Source organism: Anopheles gambiae, chromosome 2 (assembly GCF_943734735.2).
Source record: "Anopheles gambiae chromosome 2, idAnoGambNW_F1_1, whole genome shotgun sequence".
Lineage (NCBI taxonomy): Eukaryota > Metazoa > Arthropoda > Insecta > Diptera > Culicidae > Anopheles > Anopheles gambiae.
Window position 1 is genome coordinate 80249650 of NC_064601.1, and position 23511 is coordinate 80273160.

The 23511-nt window shown below is 42.4% G+C and overlaps 1 protein-coding gene across 3 annotated transcripts; it reads right to left on the bottom strand.

Annotated features, from left to right (window-relative positions):
• Window positions 1-9784: 9784 nt before the first annotated feature.
• On the bottom strand, window positions 9785-21786 carry LOC1274878 (PX domain-containing protein kinase-like protein). 3 transcript variants are annotated; one of them, XM_061642569.1, is made up of 6 exons: window positions 20757-21786; window positions 19006-19147; window positions 16303-16446; window positions 15321-16178; window positions 14939-15252; window positions 9785-14731 (listed from the first exon to the last, which is right to left on the bottom strand). In XM_061642569.1, exons 1-6 carry the CDS (start codon window positions 20859-20861, stop codon window positions 14282-14284), a joined length of 2013 nt encoding a protein of 670 aa, XP_061498553.1. In that variant the 5' UTR covers window positions 20862-21786; the 3' UTR covers window positions 9785-14281. The 3 variants fall into 3 exon arrangements, with proteins under 3 accessions (XP_061498553.1, XP_061498552.1, XP_061498554.1); XM_061642568.1 differs by having other exon boundaries at window positions 9785-14743; XM_061642570.1 differs by lacking the exon at window positions 19006-19147 and having other exon boundaries at window positions 9785-14743; window positions 20757-20897.
• Between the last annotated feature and the right edge of the window lie 1725 nt (window positions 21787-23511).

Sequence of the window (23511 nt, forward strand, 5' to 3'; positions counted from 1 at the left end):
GAGGGGGGGTACTTCGAATAAAAAATGCGGCAAACATGGTAAGCTAAACTTTGTAGAAATTTTTTTTTTAAATATTTAACATAAATTTGATAAAAATTTCTTTCCTATTCCCTCAGAAACTGTCAAATTTATCTCGAACACCCTGTATCTAATACATGTAAATACCACATCACTAATTCAACCAGTCCTTATATAGGCTCATAAACTACCTAACGAATTCATCACAAAACTTTACAAGCAGACGGCTACCGGCGACTTAAATTTGTACGACAATAAATTTGTTTTTTCGTCATAAGTCGTGCAAAAATGTGTTTAAAATTTTTTAAAAAAATATATAAAAATGTGAAATAGTATTCTGCACAACTAATACATTCACTGTTTTTATCTATCTCTTATGGATTTTCCGCAAATCACGAAAAACGACTGTCCATATAGTTGTGGTAGGCGCTGTATAGCACAGCTCAATTCTGCGCTTTGAACTAAATTTCATTAAATTATTGATGAAATTGCATTATTTTTAAAGGACACATTCAAAAGTAGTTTTTTTTATCTTATATCTTTTACAGTTTATTTGAGTGTTTGATGTGAAACCTTCTTATTTATCTCTTCATTCATTTATCAGCCCTCTGCAAGTTTTTAAAACATAATTCCCAACCAATCATGCTTAAAGATCATTCCTGTTTGCAGTGAGACTAGGAAGGAACACTTCTATTAAAAACAATCTCCATCTCAACTTTCATCAACTCCAAACCCCCCCACCCCAAACGCATTACCTCGAGTTAGGGTATTAAAACAAAATTAAATTCTTCCCAGTTTCCTCACCAATTGTCCACCGTATCGTTCCCCCATCTTGTCCCCGTGTCATTTGTCGTTTGATCAAAATGAAGTCCTTGCTGTCCCCGGCTCCTCGTTTTTGTGACTCCTCGTTTTTGCACCGTTGCTAGAAGAGCACGTCGCCAGCAGACTCCATTAGATATTCATCGTTATGAAATGAATGGAGAATGATCCTTTTTCGGTAAAGGATGAAACTAAAGCTGGACACCCATAATTTACTGCTCCGAGACAAAAGACTGCTGTTACGAACAGTTGATGTTTAAGTAAAAAAAAAACAAACGATTCCACTAGCCCACTAGGGTAGACCACGGGCAACCTCGAAAGGTATATGGCAAGCTGTGGACTTGGCTGGACGATCGTTTAGCATTCAACAGAATTCGTAGAAGAAGAATAACATAAAAACGCTCTCACTCTGTTTGTCCTAGGGTAGACTGTGCATGGAAGGGAGGTTTTGCGTCTTCGTTCTCAAAATTTCATCATAACGACGCGCAAAAACGAATAGCCGGCGTAGCACACGATGCACTCTAATGAGTGTCTTGTCGAGCCGGTCAATGGTCGATGCTTGGGACAAAAGGACACAAGCGAATAAAAACACTAATCATCTACCGTCTGTATGATGTTGTAAAATTCGTCAAATTCCCTCGTATATCACGTTTCATCGCTAAGAGGATAAGCACGTTTCCATGCTCGACTTGCACTTAAGATACTACTGAATTAGTACTGAAGTAAATTACTCACACTTACCGGAATAGAATAATGTTGGGTTGGTTACGAATTTTAGCAGGATAATACATACATACAACTCAAACATTTACACAATTTGCCCTTCTGCATCTCCAACTAATTATCTGCCATGTCCACACAAAATACAACCTACCAAACCACAGGGAAACGCATCGGGTTTAAAAAGTATTTTCGACATCAAATAAGTATATCCTGTGGTTGCCGTATCTCATCCATGCAAACACACTCTTTGCCCACCCCAATCAACCCGAGCCTGAACCCGGCTGGTCAAAATCTCTCGTAGCAATCCGCCACGGCCTCGCCTATCCAGCGGATTGGGGCGATGAAACAACTCATTAGTCGTCATGTAATTCGTTCTGCTTTCTTTTTGTTGAGCTATCGTTCAGCTAGCACGTGTTGTCTGAAAACGCTATTCTACGCTGTTCTCGTTCGCGACCATAATCCTTTTCACGTTGGATCCTTTTTCACGTACCGTTTTGTTCTAACGCTTCCATAGCTATGGATTCTTTCCCTTTTGCAGTCTATTCTTACCCACACCGTATAGTCGCAGTGTGGCAGTGGTTTGTGGTATGGTTGTGTGTGCTAGGTTTCTGTTAATATGAAACAACGCAAAAACGACATTTCAATCTAACCACAGCAGCATAGATAATGGGGATATGTACTGTCAGTAGGAGGGAAGTGAAAGGGTGAAAAATGCTGAATACTGATTTGATTAAAGCAAAAAAACTGAAAGGTGAACATTTTAAAAGGGCTTCTATTGTTATAAATAATTATTGCATAGAAGAACAAAACAGGAATATAATTCAAAAACATATACGACAAAAAGACCAATCATGAAACAAATTAATCAGTTTACGAAATTAAGGATAAAGCAATTGTTTGTTCAATTTTAGATAGATAGATAGAAAAATAAAAGATAGAAAATTTTTAAAAACTTTCAAACTTTTTTCATTTTTTATTCTAGTTTGTTCTTTACATTATTTATTGATCTATTGTATATTGTATAACTTTTATTTATAAAACAAATTACTTGATTTCCTATCCAAATTTATTCAGCAATTATTTGTTTTATGTTTATGTTCTTTGATCATCTGTTTTCTGTTAATATTGCAATATTTTCTTTTCATTAATATCGTGTCGCATATTGTGTTCAACAATTTTCCTTTTCACACATTTTTTTAAATTTGATTCTTTTCTGGATGATAAGCATTGTGAGGATTTTTCTATTTTGCTTTCTTATGTGCTTCGAATTACGGACACTTAAGAGGTTTTTGGCATTTAATATTTTCTTCTATTTGGCGTAACGTCCTACGCGGACATGTCGGCCTGTACAGGCTTTCGAGACTTATTTCATTACCACGCAGTCGAATCCTTGCTACGGGGAGATGGTCCATTCTGAGCTTGAACCCATGACGGGCATGTTATTGAGTCGTTCGAGTTGACGACTGTACCACGGGACCGCCCCGTGCGAGCGAATATTTTCTAACTAATTCAATTTTAATCGGCCAAACGTCTGTATAACTCATTTTACTAAAGCAAACCTTCTACATTTGAGAAAAAAAAGATTTCTAATAATTTTACTCGAAACATTGCTAAATATCATGAAACTGTAACGATATTTTGATTCATATTCCGGCCTCAAAATTCCTTTAATAACCTTCAAATTTACACACACACTACACCTTTTTAGTTTTTAACTTGTTTTAAGGTCTGGATACTTGATTCTGTAAGTTGCCTTCCTAGACCAACAGAACAACGGTCTCAAATACAACAGGGTTTGGATGTTATTTTTCTCTTGTATTCGTAAATGAATTGAACCGAAGAACTATTACGCGAATTGAATGTCTTTCTCGCACGGCCATCAATAAGTTTGTCACATACATCTTGTAAAATCGTTGTTTTCTAGCTACAAATACTGTCTAAAAACATATTTTTATACAATTAATCACAATTTACTTCGGCTGTCCGGAATTAACAAAAAAGATAAGAAATCTTTCTTCGAACTCCGGACAGTGCTTTTTATGAAATTCAGACCACAATATGATAAAACACTATTGGTTTTGCTTTGATAACTATTTTCACCATAGATTCCGATGTATTTAAATGCACATGGACGCGTTCAAAAGGAATTATCAAAGAAATAACACTCTCGGTGTCGGTTTGAAGCAAAACTGCTAAGAATGCCTCAGGTGGTGAACTGATCGACAGAAAATATTCATTTACTGCGCCTCAGGGCCTTCTAGGGGTCAGACACATTTTTAATTTATCCTAGTACATCATGGCAATCATATCAAATTAAACAGTGGTATGGCCAGTGCCAACATATGAAGATAATCAATAAAAACATGCAAAAAACGTAATTTGAGGCTGTCCATAATTAGAAGCATAACGGTATGTGCTTTTATCATTCTTTTTTTTATTTTTCATACATTTTTCATAAATTTTTATCATCTTTAATCATTTTTAGCCGGTCTCGTAGTACAGTCGTCAACTCGTACGACTTAACAACATGCCCATCATGGGTTCAATCCCCAAATAGACCGCGCCGCCATACGTAGGATTGATTATCCTGCTATGGGGGGGAATCAATTAGTCACTGAAAGCCAAGCCCACAAGTGGGTACAGGCAGGCCTTGACCGACATCGGTTGTTGAGCCAAAGAAGAAGAAGAAGAATCATTTTTAAAATTATTCTTGTTCGAAATAAAGGACAAAATTGAATTATGGATGTTTAATCCAATCCAAGAATAACCATTTTATTTAAATCAGTTGTATAAAAAATTAATATGCAAATGAAAATTAAATTAAATATCATTGCTGTCCACACCTCCTTTTCACTAACCTTTGCCCTTAGAATTCCTCAAACATTTTGTCTCGTTTCATGAAACTCCCTTCGACGATGTTTTCAATACAAAGCACAAACACTGTTACCCCACGCCCACCAGACTAACAATACCCCAAAGCATTCTCCTGAAATTGATTCCTTTGAGTCGCTACCGTTACAAGCTCGTTTATTCCATAATTCAAGCCCCCGGTCCTTCGATTTTCCCCTGTCGTCGTCCCCCGTTAAAACGATGTAATATTTAAAACATTGCCCATTTAGTGCTCGCATGTCCGCGGATCATGTCTTGCTTAAGCGCTCACCGGTACACCTGTGAAGGGTTCGGCAGGGGTTCCGTTTCAACGATACAACAACGTAACAACTCATCCATTACATTAATTCATTCTCCGTATCCCCTCCGTGCTCATTAGACGAGGTGTACCATTTTTGGGTGGAACGACGGAAAAACTGACACGTCTGCCACGGTTCTGCTACGATAAATCTACCATCGCATCTGCGAAACAACCCCCGGTCGCTCCGTCAAAACATTGTCTTTATGTTGAGGCTTTATGAAAGAGCAAACAACTTTCCCCCTTTCGAACCGTTCCCTTCCCTACCCTTCGTTTACTTTTCCTCCCTGGCAGGACCACCACAACGTGCATGAATTCTCCATCGCAGCGGTACCTTCCTTCACCGCGAAGCGAAAAAGCCTTCCACGGATGGAAAGGGGTTAAACATGGATCATGGGGAATTTGCCTTGCTCGCATCACGAACCTTTCCCACCACCCCGTGTGCGAAGCCAGCACAGTGTAATAAGTAATCACGGTTGGGGTTAATGAATTTGTTTATTGTTTGTCCAGATGCGAGCACTTCAGCGGTCAGGGACCGTCCGGGACCGGACACTGACGGGGCAAAAACCGGGGCGTTATGGTTCGCTGTTCGGGTTCACCATTGTCCTTAACGCTGGCAGCAAGCACGGCAGCACGATAAAGAACGGCAAAGGACACTTCACAGCAAACCGAAAGAGATGCAGCTCGGTGATGGTGTTTGGTGAGAATGAAACCCTTTTTTTGGAGGGGGGTTAAACCCCAACTCTGCCAGACCGATGGCCGACCACCACCGAGCAGCTCGTAGGAGTTGCAATATCGGGCGAATGAATAAAGACATTAATGGAGCTTTAATGCTGGAACTACCCACCGGCGTGACCGGCAATGGAACCGAGAGCGATGAACGAGCGATTGTAGTGTTTGTTTTTGTCCCCTTACCCCTTTGGCATCGCTTCCAGCACCCGGCGCCTGTGGTGGTGCGGTCAATGGATTGAAAGTTTATCTTAAATTGATTCGTACCTACCGCCAACCCGGTGGGAATAATGTCGTGTTAGCTTGACATAATTGTTCCACTGGTAAACTGATCGATGGGTAGACAGCCCATCATCTATACCGGGTAGGGATCTATGCGGGATGACCGACAGAGGTTAATCAGTCTGACCTACATATTGTAAATTATGGGAAAAGTGGTTTCCGTATTGCTTTTATGAAACCAACGCACAATTAATCAATGCTGAAGGGTGATGTGTTGATTTACTAGCTTTAAAAAAATATTTAAAAAGTCATGAACCGTTTATTTTAATTTACAAGTCATTAAATTAAATTTCAGATAAAAATAATTTCGCAGAATTTTCAAAATTCCTTGGGTTACATTAATCAAGTTACATTGAAAATGCAGAAAAAATGGTTAAAACAGAACTAAGCTGACTGACTAAGCAAGGTAGGCTTTACTTTTAAAGTAATACAAGTTTGCTTCAGCGGTGATTATTTATTTTCTGAACTGAAAATTTCCCACGGTAACGAGTGTTCTGAGGGTGGAGACTACGGGAACCATCTTCTATAAGTTAACCCAGATCCTGACATACGCTGATGATATAGACCTCATTCATACAAGCAGAGAACCTCGGATTGCAGATAAACGAAGCAAAGGCCAAACTGATGGTGGCAACATCAGTGACCCTAGCAATAACAAATCCAAACCTACGTATGCGTGACGTACGGATAGGAGAACGCACTTTTGAAGTCGTCCCAAAGGATGCTGGCTGTCAACCGGTCATTCTACAGCCTGAAAAATCAGTTCACCTCAAAGAGCCTGTCACGATGGACTAAGTTGGGACTATAGGGCCAATTATGTGACTCGAGTGTTAGAGACAAAGTATCAAAAATGCTGATTTTCTATTATGAATCGTGTCAGAGAACTCGATTTGTCTCTGGTTTGATATATCTAACTGAACGAAGGTCATTTGCATTACCTGACTCAAACCGTTTTTTTTTTGTCCAACAGCTTTCCGTCAGGTGAAAGCTACGGAAAGCGTTTTGTTTTACGGTTTAACTACTTCTTCTTCTATTCGGCGTAACGTCTTACGCGGACATGTCGACTCCTATATAGGTTATCGAGACTTAATTCATTACCACTTAAGCCGGATAGTCAATCCTTGCTACGGGGGGACGATCCATTCTGAGCTTGAACCCATGACGGGCGTGTTATTGAGTCGTTCGAGTTGACGACTGTACCACGGGACCGCCCCGGTTTAACACGAATTGCATGTAATTACATTCAGAAGGGATTTTTTGTAACTATTTACTGTAAAAAGCAATAACAAAATGAACAGAAATTAGGGAAACATAACATAAGCGCTACTTTGCATGACATTGCCAAAAACATTTAAAGAACACGTATAAATAATTATAAATTAGCACGATACTTTCTACGTTTCGCGTTGCAGTTTGTTTTAACAATCAAAGCCATTTCAGATCAATTTGGCAGCAATGTCTCGAGTCAACGAAAGAAGTCTCTAACAAAGCTGGTATAATAGCGATTTCGTTTCAGTTCGTGTAGCGCAGTTTTGTTTAACACTTTTCCGTTTGAATCAGATAGTCGGCACTTATATCGTACTATAGTCGAAGACGAAGGGAATTGGTAGATGAAGGGGCCAGACCATGAGCAAACTCATGAGGCAGAACAGGACCGCAAAACGATTGTGGCACCGGATAAGTAAGTAAGTAAGTAAAGAGTGATTATTTGACATTTTCTCGTAAAACTTCACGCAACATTGAAACTTTGCTTAACTTTTATGGTTGCTTTCATCGTTTCCATCTTAAGACGCGATTCGCCGTTCGTTCTCATATTTTGTTGAACATCTTCTTTCAACTGGATCAGTACTGCTAAGAAGTACTGCCCGTACATAACATATGCTACGATGTTAATTAAATCACTATACTCTAGTGATACATGTTTTTTATTTTTCTTAAACAAAAGGCACCCAACAATCTGTAACTGAAACTAATTCTTTATTGAAATCCTTAATCTCCATATCAAAACATTATATAACCAATGTCCATTAGACCAGCACACTATAACGCAGGAAAAATTAGGAATATTCACAAATGCAATATCTGGTCAGAAACCTACTATATCAAGGGACCACCCCGCTTGTTTTACAGGAAATTGAAGGAAGCACGGGGCCGATTTGCTCCTAAAACCGCAATGGGCCGTAATGTGACCGGAAAACTCCTGACGGACAAGCGGGAGGTGATCAAAAGGTGGAAGTGCTACTTCGAAGGACACCTGAATGGCGCAGAGACAGGATAGGCGTGCGCAATTGGTAGAACAAGGCAACCACCACAGCAGCAGCACATCAGTAACAACAGCAACAGCATTGGTGCAGACGACGTGGTGCCAGCGCCATATCTGAATGAGATGATTGCCAGTGCCAAGAGCAGCTTAAGAGCAACAAGTTTGCTGGCAGCGATGGGTTGGCGACCGAGCACTTTAAGAAGGGACCATAGAGGCCTACTGTGGAAATGTATCAGCTGATCGTGAAAATCTGGGAGCAGGAAGAACTACCGGAAGAGTGAAACCTGGGTGTCATTCACCCAGTCTACAAAAAGGATGACAGGCTGGATTGCTCGAATTTTCGAGCCATCATAGTACTTAATGCCAACCTATAAGATCCTGTCCCAGATCTTGTTCTGCAGACTTGCGCCCTTTGCTACAAATTTTATCGGCAACTACCAAGCTGGGTTTTTTGGAGGCAAATCCACCACCGACCAAATTTTCATTCTACAACAGATCCGAGTGAAAAGAAGTGCCGAAAACGCAAGACCCCTACACACCACCTATTCATCAACATCAAGGCGGCCTACGACACTATAGACCGGATTGAGCTATGGAACATCATGCAGTGGTACCACTGGGAGGTTGATCCGGCTGTTAGAGGCGACTATAAAAGGGGTGAAATGGAAGGTGAGAGTATCGAACTTGACGTCGGAACCATTCGAATCTTACAGGGGTCTAGAAAACGACATTCGTGACACAATCCTCTACCGGTTTCTCCAATTTATTGGCTTCGCGGATGACGTCGACATCATTGGCAGGACAACAGCGAAGGTGTGTGAGGTGTACACCCGACCTAAACGCGAAGATAATCAATCCAACAATTGGAGTTCTTCTATCTTGTGACGGTCGTTACTTCGGACAGCAAAGCAGCCGGAGACACATTATGCAGGGGAATCGTACATACTATGGACTTGACCATCTGTTAAGATTCAGACGGCTTCGAGACCGCACGAATTTTAGATATATTGCACATTGATTCGTCCTCTATGGACATGAGTATTGGACTATTCGGGCGGAGGATGCTAACGCTTTGGACGTGATTGGGCGACGCATCCTTCAGACCATATGTGGCGGTGTGTTCGAGTATGGAGTTTGGAAGAGAACGATGAACCACGAGCTTGATTACGACATAAGACGCAGGAAAGCACGATGGCTGAATCTGGTGAAGCAAGAACAGCTCGAGATCGGGCGTCTTGGAAGCTGCCGCCAAGGACCGATTATGTGAAAGAAATGAAATTTTTTTGTGATGCAAACTAATGTGAAATAGCTGTTGAAATGTATGAATTAAAATATACTTATCCGGCGCTACAACCGCTTTGCGGTCTTGGCCTGCCTCAGGAGTGTCCGAAACCGCTCACGGTCTCGCGCCTTCGTCTGCCAGTCCGTTATCCCGGCCTTAATGGCGGACGCCACCTCGCCATCTTGCCACCTCAATTTGGGCCTACCACGCCTCCTCTGTCCTTGTGGACGGCCTAAAAAGACTTTACGGGCTGGGTCGTCCGTTTCCATGCGTACAACATGGCCAGCCCACCGGAGCCAACAGTGAGGTCGCCGTACATCTCGTATAGCTCGTCATTATAGCGGCTCCTCCATTGTCCTTCCACACATACGGGGCCAAGTATCCTTCTGAGCATCTTCCTCTCGAACGCGGCTAAGAGGGTTTCGTCAGATTTGGGGTTTCGTCAGAATTAAAATATATTGATTAAAAAAAACTCCCACAATTTACTCCAATTAAGACAGGTTCTTTATTTATCAGTTGTGATTGGTTGCAATAGAAAGTTTGTTAAGAGATTCAGTTTTACGATAGTTTTTTTTGTTTTGTTTTTCTTCTTTGTTTCCTTCCTGCTATTTGTGGATTTTCTGCGATAGTTCGGAGAAGCTTACTTGCTTCATTGATGTACCCTTGCTCAGAATTGGACCTTTCGACATGGGAGTATGCATCTCTTCATACAAGATCCTAATCGTATGACACGAGTTGAATTGATAGGAGAGATGGATGTTTAATTACGACAATGTACGATTATTACGAGGACGAGAAATGTCCATCTTCCATCTCTGTCCCGTTCTCCGACTCTCTTGTTCAAAAGTTCTATTATATTTAGTTTGTTTTGTAGGTTTAGGTTTTTATTTGGTTTATCTGGTTCTCTTCTTTGCACGATTTACGTTCGTTCGTTTGATTGATTCCTTGCTACTTGCGCTACATTAAGTTTTGTTTAACTTTTGTTCCTTCTTTTCACTTATTACATTAATGCACAAAAAGTACGGATACGAACAGTGAAACATGTATGCACAGTACTGTGTAAACAGAATTTGCTAAAAGGTAAGTCAATAAATCCAATACCAAACAGAGATAACTAAACAATTCACAAGACTTTTTTTAATGACAGCGCAAATACAATAAAATAAATGTCACATTTTTAACAAGCGAACAAAAGCGGAATGTTACCTCAAAATAACAATGCAAATAACAGCCTAACCCATTAATGGATGCAACCATATCATACGTTATTCGCTAAACATAACCAACAAACAGCAAGAAAAGGGTAAACACAATGCAACATTATGTTAATAGTGCACCACCAAAAGTGAATGATTCTATTTTAGCACATCGTTATATACTTTAGTTTTCGGCTAGTCTCACCACAGTACCGCAAGAGGTTTTGGTTTTAGCAACATGCCATGCCTTTAAATTATTATTAAAATGTATATCCACTTTGGTATGCCATAGTACACACGCCTTTATTTAGGACAGCAGTGGTATGAGATTTGATCTAATGTATTTACGATTTATTACCTTCATTACGGAATGTTCATACATTTAGTTTCTTTCTTTTAGAGTTTGGTTTTTAAATCAGCGCAGTTTACGCACGACACAGTTGTGAATATGAATAGTATCCTTTCCTTTACAGTTTATGCTTGTTCCATGTCTTTAAAGCGTACCTCCAGCGTTCCACCGCATTGATTCATTCATTCCGTTCGGTTGCGTACAATCACGATCACTCCCATTCGATCATACCCTTTTCGCTTCGTTTATGATTGTATAATATTGTTATAAAAGGGAGATATATATCAGGATACACTTTTTCCACATAAATCACAATTATATTTAGAAATACAGCATTTTCTTTAGTTGATTTTGTTTTTATCCGTAATCAGATGAGTTTTTCTTTTTGCTTTTTAGTAAATATAGGTATGTATATATGCATGTATATGTATGTATAATAACGTGTAGAAGATTCTCAGTGTAACATTTGTCGCAACAGTAAAATGCTTCCCGGTGGACTAGCACACCTTGGGTATGATATTTCTGTTTATCGTGTTTTATTTCGTACTGAAGTGCGCAAACAGATTCGGGAACGAGTAAAACCCACACAACGGCATAGCTGTTCAAGAGCGTTGTTGTGCTCCTGTGTGCTGAGTTGGAATTTACACGCCTTTCAACTGACTTGGTACATTGTGTGATCTGTCTTGTACAGTTTTTCCATATTCATTTTTTACCTAGAATGTTATGGCACTACACAAATACTTTTCGGTACTGCACTGAGCTGCAGCTTTTGCAGCTATACTCTCCTCTTTCACTTGCACGACGTTGAAGCAACATGTGAAAAAGATTGAGATGCACCACCGTCGCACCGCGTCACCGGGGTCAAGAAGTTTGATTCAGTGCAGTGAGGGAGATCAGACGCGGTCTGATCTCTGGTCACGATCACATTGCAGTCGCACAGGTGATATAGTGGCTAGATGCTAGATGTCTAAAACTAGCAGTATCCGAATGATGCAAGCGAAGAGTCCGCTGCGTATGCAACATCTATATAATACTCGTACGCGATATCTATGCGCAAGTCTAGTAGTTTTTGGTTTTTTCTTAATCATTGTGAATGCATTTTAGCCTCTACCACACATCACGTCACGATTGTATCACCCTACTACTACAGTACAATTTTGATAGAATCCTTCCTTCCTCTTCGCCAACAGTGTTAGCACGTGATATTTTAAAAAAGAGCCTAGTTTATTTGGATTTGGTTTAGGATGTCCCCTCTTGTTTGTTGCATCAATTAGTGTTGCTGTGAGTGAGAATGAGTGTTTTTGTGTCTTCGTCTTTGCGTGTATGTGTTTTGCTCATAAGATCATTTCCATCAGCGAACAATTGTTTTCTTTTTTTGCTTTCCTCTCTCGGCAAGTACAACGGACGATAGTAATATATTGTTATTATTATTGTTGTTACTATTAAGCTATACATCTACAATTCATAAACCATGGCGGCGCAATTGGCACACCTTGCGTTAACTCAGGGAAATATTTCCAGCGGATGAGATGTTAGACGAAATCCGTTTTCAATTGTTCATGTTGCTAGTCATAGTCGTTTCGCTTATCCTATAAAATGTTTGACATTGAAAATCATGCGCTAAATGGAAGGTAGTGGAACGGTCATCAAATTGAAGAAACATTTCAGTAAAACTTATATCACATTTCATTCATACGCTTGTTGATACTGATTTGAAGATTTGCTGGTATGTTTCAAACTTTACACATTTTTGTTTTTCATTTGGAAGTGCGTTAGCATGGACACAATACGTATCACTGGTTTTAGTGGCACGGTGATAGCATATCAAAAAATAATCTTCATGGTGATGGTACGCAGGAAAGTGTTAGACAAAGCTTTGCTGTGTTATCGATTGTGATTTCCGTCTAATGTGGCGAACAAAACAACCAGAACACATTAAAAGTCTAATAACATACATTTGTGTTATAGTAGTCATACACACTCATGCAAACCCCACTTATAGTATGCACTAATAAGGAACGAAGCAAAAACTAGCTTAAGAAAATATCGCTGGACAGGACGCACAATACAAAAACAAACCAATCCCACGCGTTAATTGCATACCTATAAACTCTACACTCATATTTGACTAATACTTTAATACTTTTGCTCTGTATGCTCTACAACTTCACTGCCTGGAGGGGTTTTCCTTTGCAACAATTCCTTTAAACATCGTATCAACATCAAATGAGGTTCCATTCTAGTGCGTGTTACATTTTCCCAGTTCTTTTCTTTATTCACTTCACATACCTATATCTTTTTATTCTATCAACATTTTTTTATATATTTGGCAACGCAGTAAAACGAAGCATATCACCAAGCAATAACCAATTCTCAGTGCATTGAGGTGTACACTCGAGTTGCGAAAACAACAACGATGTGGTTGTTGTAACACAGATTAAAAAGAAAATAAACAACAAACTCTCAACAAACAGCTAATTAATTTACTTTCGGTGAAAATAAACCAATGTGCTTGATAAGAGTAGATAACAAATAATAAAATGATAATAATAATAATAATAATAAAAACAAAACTAAAAATAAAAACAATAAAAGTAATAAAAGTAACAAGGGACCTAAAAACCAACTTCATTTGCGATTTAAACAAATTCAAGCTTTCTTCAAAATGCACTAAACTGCATTTTGAACTATTTTAGAACAGTTTCGAAGGTAAAAAAAAAGCTAAAAACCTTCTTCCATTGCAATATTTTTTCCATAGTGCCTGCTGTTCCATTTCTAGTCTACTTTCGTTTTCTTGTTACGTTCGACTACTACTTTGGCTACATGATTTATTCCAACGATCAGGTCAGTTTTATAGTTCATTTAGTATGTTTTAGTTCTTTAACTCTGTTTGCGTTCGGGCCCACAGGTTTGTTTGTTTCTTAAGCAAGTGTTGTTTATTCATTCATGTACGTTTGGATTTGATTTTGCTACTAATGTTATGAAAAATTGGTCCAAAAATCGTGCTCATCCTGTGTGACTATGTGTGTGTGTGTGTGGGAGTGTTGCGAAACCCATTCACTGGTTTGATTTTAAGAGATGTATCGAATGATGTGTCGATGGATGTGTCGCAGTGTTTACGATTCTTTCATTTTTGCACATACGATTCTCTCAGGTGCGCGGATTAGCGCTTCATACTTCTCCTCAGTCCTCAGTGGTAGTTAAAAGTCTTTCCGCCACACGAAACATAAAAACGTACCATTCAATGTTTAAAGAATTCCTAACGTGCTAGTGTTCTAATCTCCTTGCATTTCACATTTTGTTTCGCTCAACCCGCGGACGCCGCTGCCGCCATCCCTCGCTAACAACAGCCTGTTCACCCGGGCTAAGTAAGGACAGGACACAACGACGGACGATCGTTTGCGACGGACCAGTTAGTGTAAGCGTTTTGCTTCTATTTACCGCCCGCCTCGGCTGGACTAACGACCTTTTTCAGTCCGCTTTTGTTAAAATTACAAATCGATTGGAGCAGTGCGCTGCGGTTACCGGTAGTAGGCTCGTCGCCGGAAATTGACTTCGCGAGCTGCTTACCTGGGGCGCTGGAACCGGGCGCTTGGGTGGGGTCGGAATCGGCTGCAAACAGCGGCACCGATGACAGTGGGCCCGGTATCGGCGGCGCCGATGGGGGCGGCTGGGGCGATGTGCTTCCGCCACTGTCCGTCGCATGCGGTGGCGGCGACATCAGTGCTTCCTGCGGTGAGGTAATGCTGTTGGCGCTGTCCGATTTGACGATACCGCCGGTCGAGCTAGACAGATGCACCGTTGCGGTAATGCCAGCCGAACCCGTCGTCGGTGGCCCATTGTTTAGCTGCAGAGAGTTTTGTGCGCGCAGCTTGGCCTGCTTCTGCTCATGTTTCTATGGTGAACGGGCAAACGGAGGGGAAAGAGCGGGGGAACGGAAACAACGAAAAGGAACGCACACATACACACACACACAAATGTGATTAAGGAGTTGACAAGACATTAGGCAAGTTTGGGAAAACAGCAACAGCAACCGAAAAAGGGAAACCTGTTCCAAAACAGCAGAATCAGGTGGAAAGTATTTACTCACAGCTTTCTGTTTGATTTTCTTCTTCTCCTCCTCGGACGTCATCATCTCTTGCACCCGCACCAGCCGCTTCTGGTTCTTCACGGAGCGCTGTTCGTCCCGGACACGATTCTCAGTCTTTTGAACCGCCAGCTTCAACTGCTCTTTGGCGCTGGTAGAGAACTTTAGATGTGGCTTCTGAACAGCAATGGTAGTCGCATACAAATCGTTAAAGTGGCCCGCATACTCGCCAAAGAACGGGTGCGTTGTCAGCTGGTCCAGCGTCGGCAGCGACGATTTGCAGGCGTCCTTCGACAGGATCGACTCCAGCAAGGATTCTGCAAATGGAAAGTGACAAAACGGAACGTTCAATCACTAATGCATGTTAACTAAATGCAAAGCATACTTAAGCTATCCGGGCAATCGCTGATCTGGCGAGCGTACGAGTCCTGCAACGGGTAACCCATACACATCTCGTACAGCAGGTGGCCAAAGCCGTACACGTCGATCGCTTCGCACGTGTTGATCTTGCTGTGCTGCACGAAGAACGGCCGATAGAAGGAGGGCACGCCAAAGATGAAGTTCTCCACATCCATCAGCTTCGCGATACCGTCCACCACGATCACGTTACCGCAGTGCACGTGCCCGCACGCCATACCCTTCGAGTGCAGGAAGCGAATCGCTTCCAGTATCTGCCGCGCGTACAACGCCAAATCCTTCAGCGGCAGCGGCGTCCGACCCTTCGGGCTGCCGTACTTCGATAGGAACGGATTGCACGGGCTGGCCGAGCACAGCACATCCTTCAGGCTGCCCTGCTTGTAGAACTTGCGTATCACCAGCGCGCCGCTGTCGTTCGATGCAATGTGCTCGATCGGCACGATGTACGGATGCTGCACGCCGCCAAAGTTTTTCAGCACCGTGTGGATCTCCTTCTCGTCGATGTACCGATCGGGCCCGAACTCGGTCCAGCTGAGGATCAAATCGTCGCGCCCACTGTGGTCCCGCGTGCTGCTGTTGTAGTCCTTCTCGGTCGAGGTAGTCACGCACACCTGCGTCGTGTGCTGCTTGCCGTGCGACTGCGAGCTCGACTTGATCAGATGGTGCTTGGTGGTGGAATGGCCGGGCGAATGCTTATTGCCCTGCGGTTTGTGCACCACCTTGAAGTAGTGCTTGCGTAGCCGCCATCCGATCGGACCGAGCGACTGGCCGAGCGTGTACACGCCATCGGTGCGCAGGCTCATCGACGCATACTGTAGGGCCAAATCTGTGCGGAATGAGGAAGAAAAAAGAGAGGAAAAGAGAAAGCCCGGAAACATTAAACAATCTTCAAGGTTTGGGTAGCTAATAAAAGCGACCGAAGCGGAGTCCACGGTACGGTGGCTACTTACCATGGAACGGCGTCGAGTAACTGTCCGGATCGATGAACTTTTTGGTTGGTAACGATGATGCCAAAATGGGATTCATTAGTACTTGATTTATATACTCCTGTAATGCGTTCAACCGTTCAGCGATGAAATCTGGGCGCATATTACCTAGAGATCGAGCAAATGGAGAGGTTGTGAGGGACAGCGCGGAAGCAGGATGGATGGCGAAAGCAGATTGCAAGGAAAAGAAAAGATGGAAGAAATAGAGAAAATGTTATCCGATTAAAACCGTATCCTTAATGAAACTGATGTAGCCACGTGGCTAGGACGATAGATATACAACCATGACCATGAGAGACAGAGTGTGTATGTGTGAAGGAAGTCGAGCGAGTATGAGATGCCTAATACTATCGGACAGAAAGGATGCAAACCGAATCCGGTTAGAGAGCGTAACGGACAGCTCGTAATAGGGGAGACATGCAACGAAGGAAATACAGTAACAAACGTTCGAAACGTCGTATCTTTGCTCCCAGTGGGGACTCGCCTACACTACTGACTGCTTGCTAACGTGGTTATACAGTGCGCTGTGTTGGTTTCAAAGCACTGTACCAAAACTTATTTATCGCTCTTTTTAGTTAAAACAAATCTAGTTACGAAAAATAACAATAACTTCAAATCTAGTAACGAAAGATCATATTCCCTATTTAACCTAATTGGCAAAATAGAACTTTATAACTCTTTAATTTCTTTAAATTCTTGGCCATTGAAACACAAATGAAAAGAGTACAGAGACTACAGAACGAATAATTACGAATAATTCCTGGTTGTAATAGACATACTTCGTCGTGTGTGATGTTACATATACTGCAGTGGATGTCTGTTAAACAACGAATCATATACACAACGATGATATTTGTATATAAAATGCTGAATGGGCTGTTGCCTGACAACTTAACCATAAGAATCCAAAGAGGGACAGATGTGCGCCACTATACGACAAGATTTGCTGGAATGCCAAGGTTTCCGAATGTAACATCGAGTTTAAGTACAAAGCCGTGGTTGTTTAAGGGTATTTAAATCAAATTACAACCTTCCAAGGAATATAACTGAGGAGATCAATCTCCTTGCATTCAAGCGATCATGTGCGGGTCACATTAAGAATCGTTATATATGATGACTGATTTTATAAACTGTGTAGTTATTTTAATATCTATTTTTGTTTGCGTGTCTGCTATTATTAGCTTGAAGTAGGTTAAAGACTATTCACATTAGATGTTATTGTTATCTGTGTCTGTCAAAAATATCCGTCAAAAATATCAGCACCACGTTGGCGATAATGATGATTATGATGATGATTTTCATTGGATTATTTTTCAAGTTGAAAAATATAAATAAATAAATAGAATAAAAAATGGAATAAAATTAAAGTGTCTGCATAGTCTCGAGACTCGCGCGCGGTACATAAACTCTAGGTGTGACGGATAACTGACGTAGAGGTCGGCAAGAGTTTATCTCCAGTCTGAGACACTGGCCAGATTTAAGTCCCCAGACATTTATTCGTTTTTTTGCTTTTGTTCAGGATTTATTCTTTTAATGGTACTTCTCCAAATTATCTTTAAGATAATCTCATCCATCTCGACCCTATGCAGGGGAAAGGGCGGGACATCATCATCATCATTCAGCTTTTGAAACTTTTTAGCTAATTAGAACAAAATTGGTAAATTTGTTTATAAAAAAGAGCCAATGCTCTTTGTCATCAAAAACATTGCGATGCTTATTCATTTCTTCTACATTTCATTATTAGATTCAAATTAATCAAAAAAAAATATCCTTTCCTATTCACACACCATCCACTGTACGCCCAGGCACAAAACATCCCCGTCACACGCTGCAGCAAGCGCCAAGCGCTATCGGGCGAGTTCGTCCTGCAGCCACCCCAGGAAAGGGAAGTAGGATGCATCAGCGAGCAAGCGAGCAACAGCCCAACCCTGTCCTACTATGGCTGCCATTGCTGCTGCCAACACCTCCTCCTCCCTGGCCGAACAGAGCGGAAGGTGCGAGCAGCACAGTTGTGGGTGGCGCCGCAAAGCGACAGCAAAGAGCAAACGGTCGCCGCCTTCCGGCAGTCACCTAGGATATTCACGTCCCGAGCACGGTCGGTCGGAGGAAGGGTACAGGGAATGTATAAAACAAAAACATCTATCGATCGGAAGGTTGGACCGACTGGTTTCAGCCTTCCTCGTGTTTGTTGCGCCTGTATTGATACCTTCCTCCTCCCCTGGGCTGTGACGCTTAAACTGTCCTGCTTCTTTGCTGCTGGCTGTTGTGTTTAACGTTATTACTATTTCCAACTGGCGCCAGGCAGCCAGGACGATTTTGTGCCGGAAAAATGTAGGCAGGTGCAGCTGGAGCTATAGCAGTTGCGTAGGGAGGGAACGAAATGGTATAATTTTGTGTTCTTTTTCGATTCCCCCATTCGCTCGCTCACTTCTCACGGAATGAGAGGAATTCAGTTAAAATAAAAACTAAAATAAAAAAGAACGAATCAATAACACACGCAAACGTTTGCAGCAGTAAGCGGCAGGTCGATAATCCAGGCGCTAACTGGTCAGCAATGTCCCGCTGACACGATACGTTCAGGGTGTGCAGCTGTGCAGCACACCCCCGCGGCACTTACAACACCGCCAACCACAACCACCACCACCGCCACCCCTGGTCACCACTTACCAATTAGCTTCTTGCCGGGGAATGACAAATCGATCCCGGAAATTTGCAAACACTTGTTGAGCGAGGCAAAGTCATTGTAGCGCCGCAGTATGCGCCAGCTGTTTTCCGGATACGGGCCGCGCTGTACCCGCACCACATACTCCTTTTTTGCGGCAGTGCAATGTTATATGCGTTCGGGTTGAACGCAGCCGGAGACACGGGGTTTTCGTTGACCGGAAGGTTGTATAGAGGAAGGTGGTTTTGAAGCGGGTGGTGAAGAGGTATGTGTAGACAAATAGACACACACACACATGACGATGGTGCACAGAACCGATAAAACAAAATCATGTCGTAGGGGAAAAAGAAAAACAGAAGAAAACAAATTAAAATAAGAACACAGCGGACACGTGTTACGGGGAGGAGTGGGAAAAGAAAGTTAGAGCGGGAACTTAAAAGCACCGGAAGCAGAAAGGATATTCCGCACCCCATCCCCAGCTCCCCAGCTCCCATGGCACGATGGCGATGTGTATGTGTGTGTGTGTTTCTATGCAGGAAGTAGGTGCGGTGTGTGTGTGACTCATCGTTCGATGGTTCATTTTTAGCACGCTCTTCATCTGTCTGTCGTCGCTTTCCATCACGACCGAAAGGAGCACTGAGAAGGGGAGGGGGGGAGAAGAGGTCCTTACATGACTTTCCTTGTTTAGTCCACACTAGGGATGGGTAAAGTTGGCAAAAATCCGTAGTCGCCTCCGATCCGATGCGATGCATTATGCGGAATCGTTCGGAGGCGTTCGAAGTCGTTGGGAGTCGTAGGGAGACGTCCGGAGTCGTCCGTAGTTTCCTGAGTCATTCGGAGTCGTCTAGAGTCGTTCGGAATCGTCCCGAGATATTGGGAGTCGGAGTCGTCCGGAGTCTGCCGGAGTCTTCCGAGTCGACTGAAATCGGTTGGAGTCGAAATCGGCCAGAGTCAGCCGGAGTCGGCCTTCGAAACAAAGGCCTGTATATGAAGTGCACGCGTAAAGTGAAAGACAAAAAACACAAAGAACAACTCCAAACGACTCCGAACGACTCTAGACGAGTCCGAACGACTCCGGACGACTTCAGACAACTCCGGACGACTCTGGACAACTCGAAACGACTCCGACGACTCCCAACGATTCCGACAACTCCGGACGACTCTGGACAACTCGAAACGATTCCGACGATTCCCAACGATTCCAACAACTCCGGACGACTTTGGGCGACTCCGGACGACTCCGAACTTCTCCGGGCGACTCCGGACGACTCCGGACGACTCCGGAAGACTCTGGCCGTCTCCCAACCACTCTGACGACTCCGAACGACTCTGGACGACTCTGGACGACTCCGGACATCTCCCAACGACTCCGGAGTCGTCCGGAGATGTTTTGAGTCGTCCGAAGTTGTCCGGAGATGTTTTGGAGTCGTCCGGAGTCATTAGAAGACGTCCATTGTCGTTCAGAGTCGTCCGGAGTCGCTCGGAGTCGGTCGGAGTCGCCGGAATCGTCCGGAATCGTCCAGAGTCGTCGGAATCGACCAAAGAGCACATCACTAGTCCACACGCACGAAGCATCCCTTGTTCAGTCACGAAGCAACGGGCGTGTTCATCGATCATCAGCGGAGACCGGAAATGGTAGGACGAAACAGAAAGCAGGGAAAAGGACCCAAACACACACACACACATACACACAACTGCCAAAGTGCACATCCCCCGGTGTGTTCTCCTTCCCTCCCTTTCCCGTCCCTGTACTCACCGTATGCCCGTCGATGGTTTGTGCTGTTTCGATCGTACAGCAGCAGGCCTCGGTGTCGTCTAGCGTAACCTTCGTTGTGGTTTCGGTTTGCTCAAATAGTGCCATTTGTTGGACGTTGCGTTGGTGCAGCTATCGGGCATTTTCCCCCGGAACACGGAAAGCACACGGAGCGTGAGGGGTAGTGGTGGTGGAAGGAGAGAAAATGAGGGAGCTGGAGGGGATAAACCGGATAGCGAAATCTAATTCGCGTACTGTTCCGCAATTTCCTCCTCCGTTCACCGTTCTCGTATCCTCGCGCGGCAAGGTTAATGCGCTGCGTTTTTCCGTCCGGGAGGAGCTGTGCTCATGTTTTCACACCACTGGACCGGGAACTGGGGGTGGGGGAGCCAGCAGTCCAGCAGTACGGCCTGGAACGTTGTGTTAACACGCGCATACACACGTGTACATTTCTCCCATCGTATATATCCTGCGCATCCTTGGATTTACTGTGCTACACACACACGCACATGCACACACACTTTTCCTTCTTTGCTACACCATTTTCCACCCGTTCGGCAGGGGGGGATTGGTCACTTGGTTTGTTTTCCTCCCGTGACGCACTGACACTGTATGTTGGGTCGTATCTAGCAATCCCCAAACGCAATGTAACAGGACACCAACGATTGGAACCACTTTCCGGACGAACTCGGAGGACCTCGAAGACTCAAAAAAAGAAAACCTCCCCCCGACACTGAGCGAACGAAAGGACGAAAACAAATCGGCGCCTGGGCTACGCAGCGGACACCTTTCGCACGGAAAGACACCAACCAGAAAGCAAGCCGTACCACCCAAAGCAGCTTCAGCACCACCACTAACAGAAAACGAAAAATTAAACAGTCCTTTTTGCTTGCCGCTCGGCTCTACTGCATATCCTCCAGGGTTTTTGGGCCTCCGTTTTTCGCCTGCGAAGAAAACGCACCGTCGCAGATTTCGTGTCTATGTTCACGGTTCTATTTTACGGATATCAAAATTTTGATTGATTTTCCGTCGTAGTGATGGGCGTACCGTGTGGGCGGAACAAACATTCCCGCCACTGGGAATGGATTTGGTCCGATCCGAGCCCGGAGCTTGCGAAGGGCGGAGATGTAAGTTTGAATTTGCAGCGAAAGAATTGTTTTGTACTGTGTGTTTTTATGCGGAATTTCACAAACATAAATTTAAAAACTGCAGACATTGAATCTTATTGGAAAACGATGATAGAAATTATTGAATCATACAATAAAAAATCTCGTGCATTCAACGAATTGGTAAAACCAGAACTAAAAGTAAGAAAAACGGCCAAAAATCAGGAGTCTTCAAAAATTACATTGAATTGGTAGAAAATTATGAAATTAAAAGTGTAACGAATAAAATAGATTATTTGATAGAAATTAAATACGTTGAAGGTCTTAAGTTAGGGAACAGTTTATAAGTAGATATACGAATATGTATTGTTTTAATAAAAAATAAAAACTGTTGGTGTTAAATGATGATGATGATGGTCCCTCCACTTTCCCCTTCAAAGGTTCGAGAAGGACGAAATTATCTTAAAGATATTTAGGTATAAAAATGAAAGTAATATTTCTACATAACACTCGAGTGGATGATTGAATGTTTTCGACCCACTAATGAATCCGATAAGGTGCCGCTAAGTCCTATCATCTTACAACCAGTGGGTCTAAACCCCAAAGTCCACTATACGCGCGCGTGTCTCGAATCTTTGAAGACTCACATTATTTTTTTTTTAATTTTATTCTAACTTATCTTATTTTTTCATAATAGCTGTTAAACAAAAACAAATTAAAAAATGCACCATCATCATCAAGTAGATAAATGCGGTTATGATTAAATACTATTACACAATACAAACAAGCAAACACTTCTAGAAGTATACATTCTACATTACACTATACTACTATACTAAAACACTTCACGACCACATTACTAAATAACCTGCTTCACATACAGTGCACATTCCTTTTTGAAATTTCCCAGACTTGTGGCGTTAACAACTTTTCTTGGCATCGAATTATACATTCGAATTCCCTTATAGTATAAGGAGTTCTGTGCTTTTAATGAAAGGTAGCTTGGTGTTCTCGGTTCATTTGATCTACGAGTAGGGTAACGATGGACATCCGTTCCTAGAACTATTTGTTCCCCGAGATATCTTGGTAACATTCCATTCAATATTTTATGTATGAAAATCATTGTTTTATATATTATTCTTTGTTTTACTGACATCCATTGCAGGATGTCAAACATAACGTTAGAAGAAGTTCTTGAACCAAGACCCAAAATCACCCTCATAATTTTGTTTTGGATACGTTGTAATCTTTGTATCTGTGTTTTATTGCCAAGAAAAAGAATAGAAGCACAAAAATCCAAATGTGGTGAAATAAGCGATGTGTAAAGTTGCAGTTTACCAAAAAAGTTTAAATCTTTGCTAAGCCTGCTAATGACACCACTTTTTTTTGCTACTTTCGCTATGACATTATCTATGTGGGGCCCAAACGTTAATTTATTGTCAATTATAACCCCTAAATATTTTATTTCAGCAGTATTGTCTATTTGTTCTTGATTTATTGAAATACACAGCTGTTCTTGATTATTTTTGTTTGATATGATCATGTATTTGGTTTTATTAATGTTTAGAGCCAGTTTTTTATATTTTAGCCAGCCATCTAAAACATTAAGTTCTAGATTTAATAGAGTCTCTGCTTGTTTTAAATTAGGTTTT

Bases quoted from the DNA above. Each gene is read 5' to 3' on its own strand.
- LOC1274878 (XM_061642568.1), bottom strand. From the start codon at position 20,861: ATGGCACTATTTGAGCAAACCGAAACCACAACGAAGGTTACGCTAGAC. The intron at 19,148-20,756 runs GTGAGTACAGGG...GCCGCAAAAAAG, and splicing joins AAACCATCGACGGGCATACG to GAGTATGTGGTGCGGGTACA. The intron at 16,179-16,302 runs GTAAGTAGCCAC...CATTCCGCACAG, and splicing joins TTACTCGACGCCGTTCCATG to ATTTGGCCCTACAGTATGCG.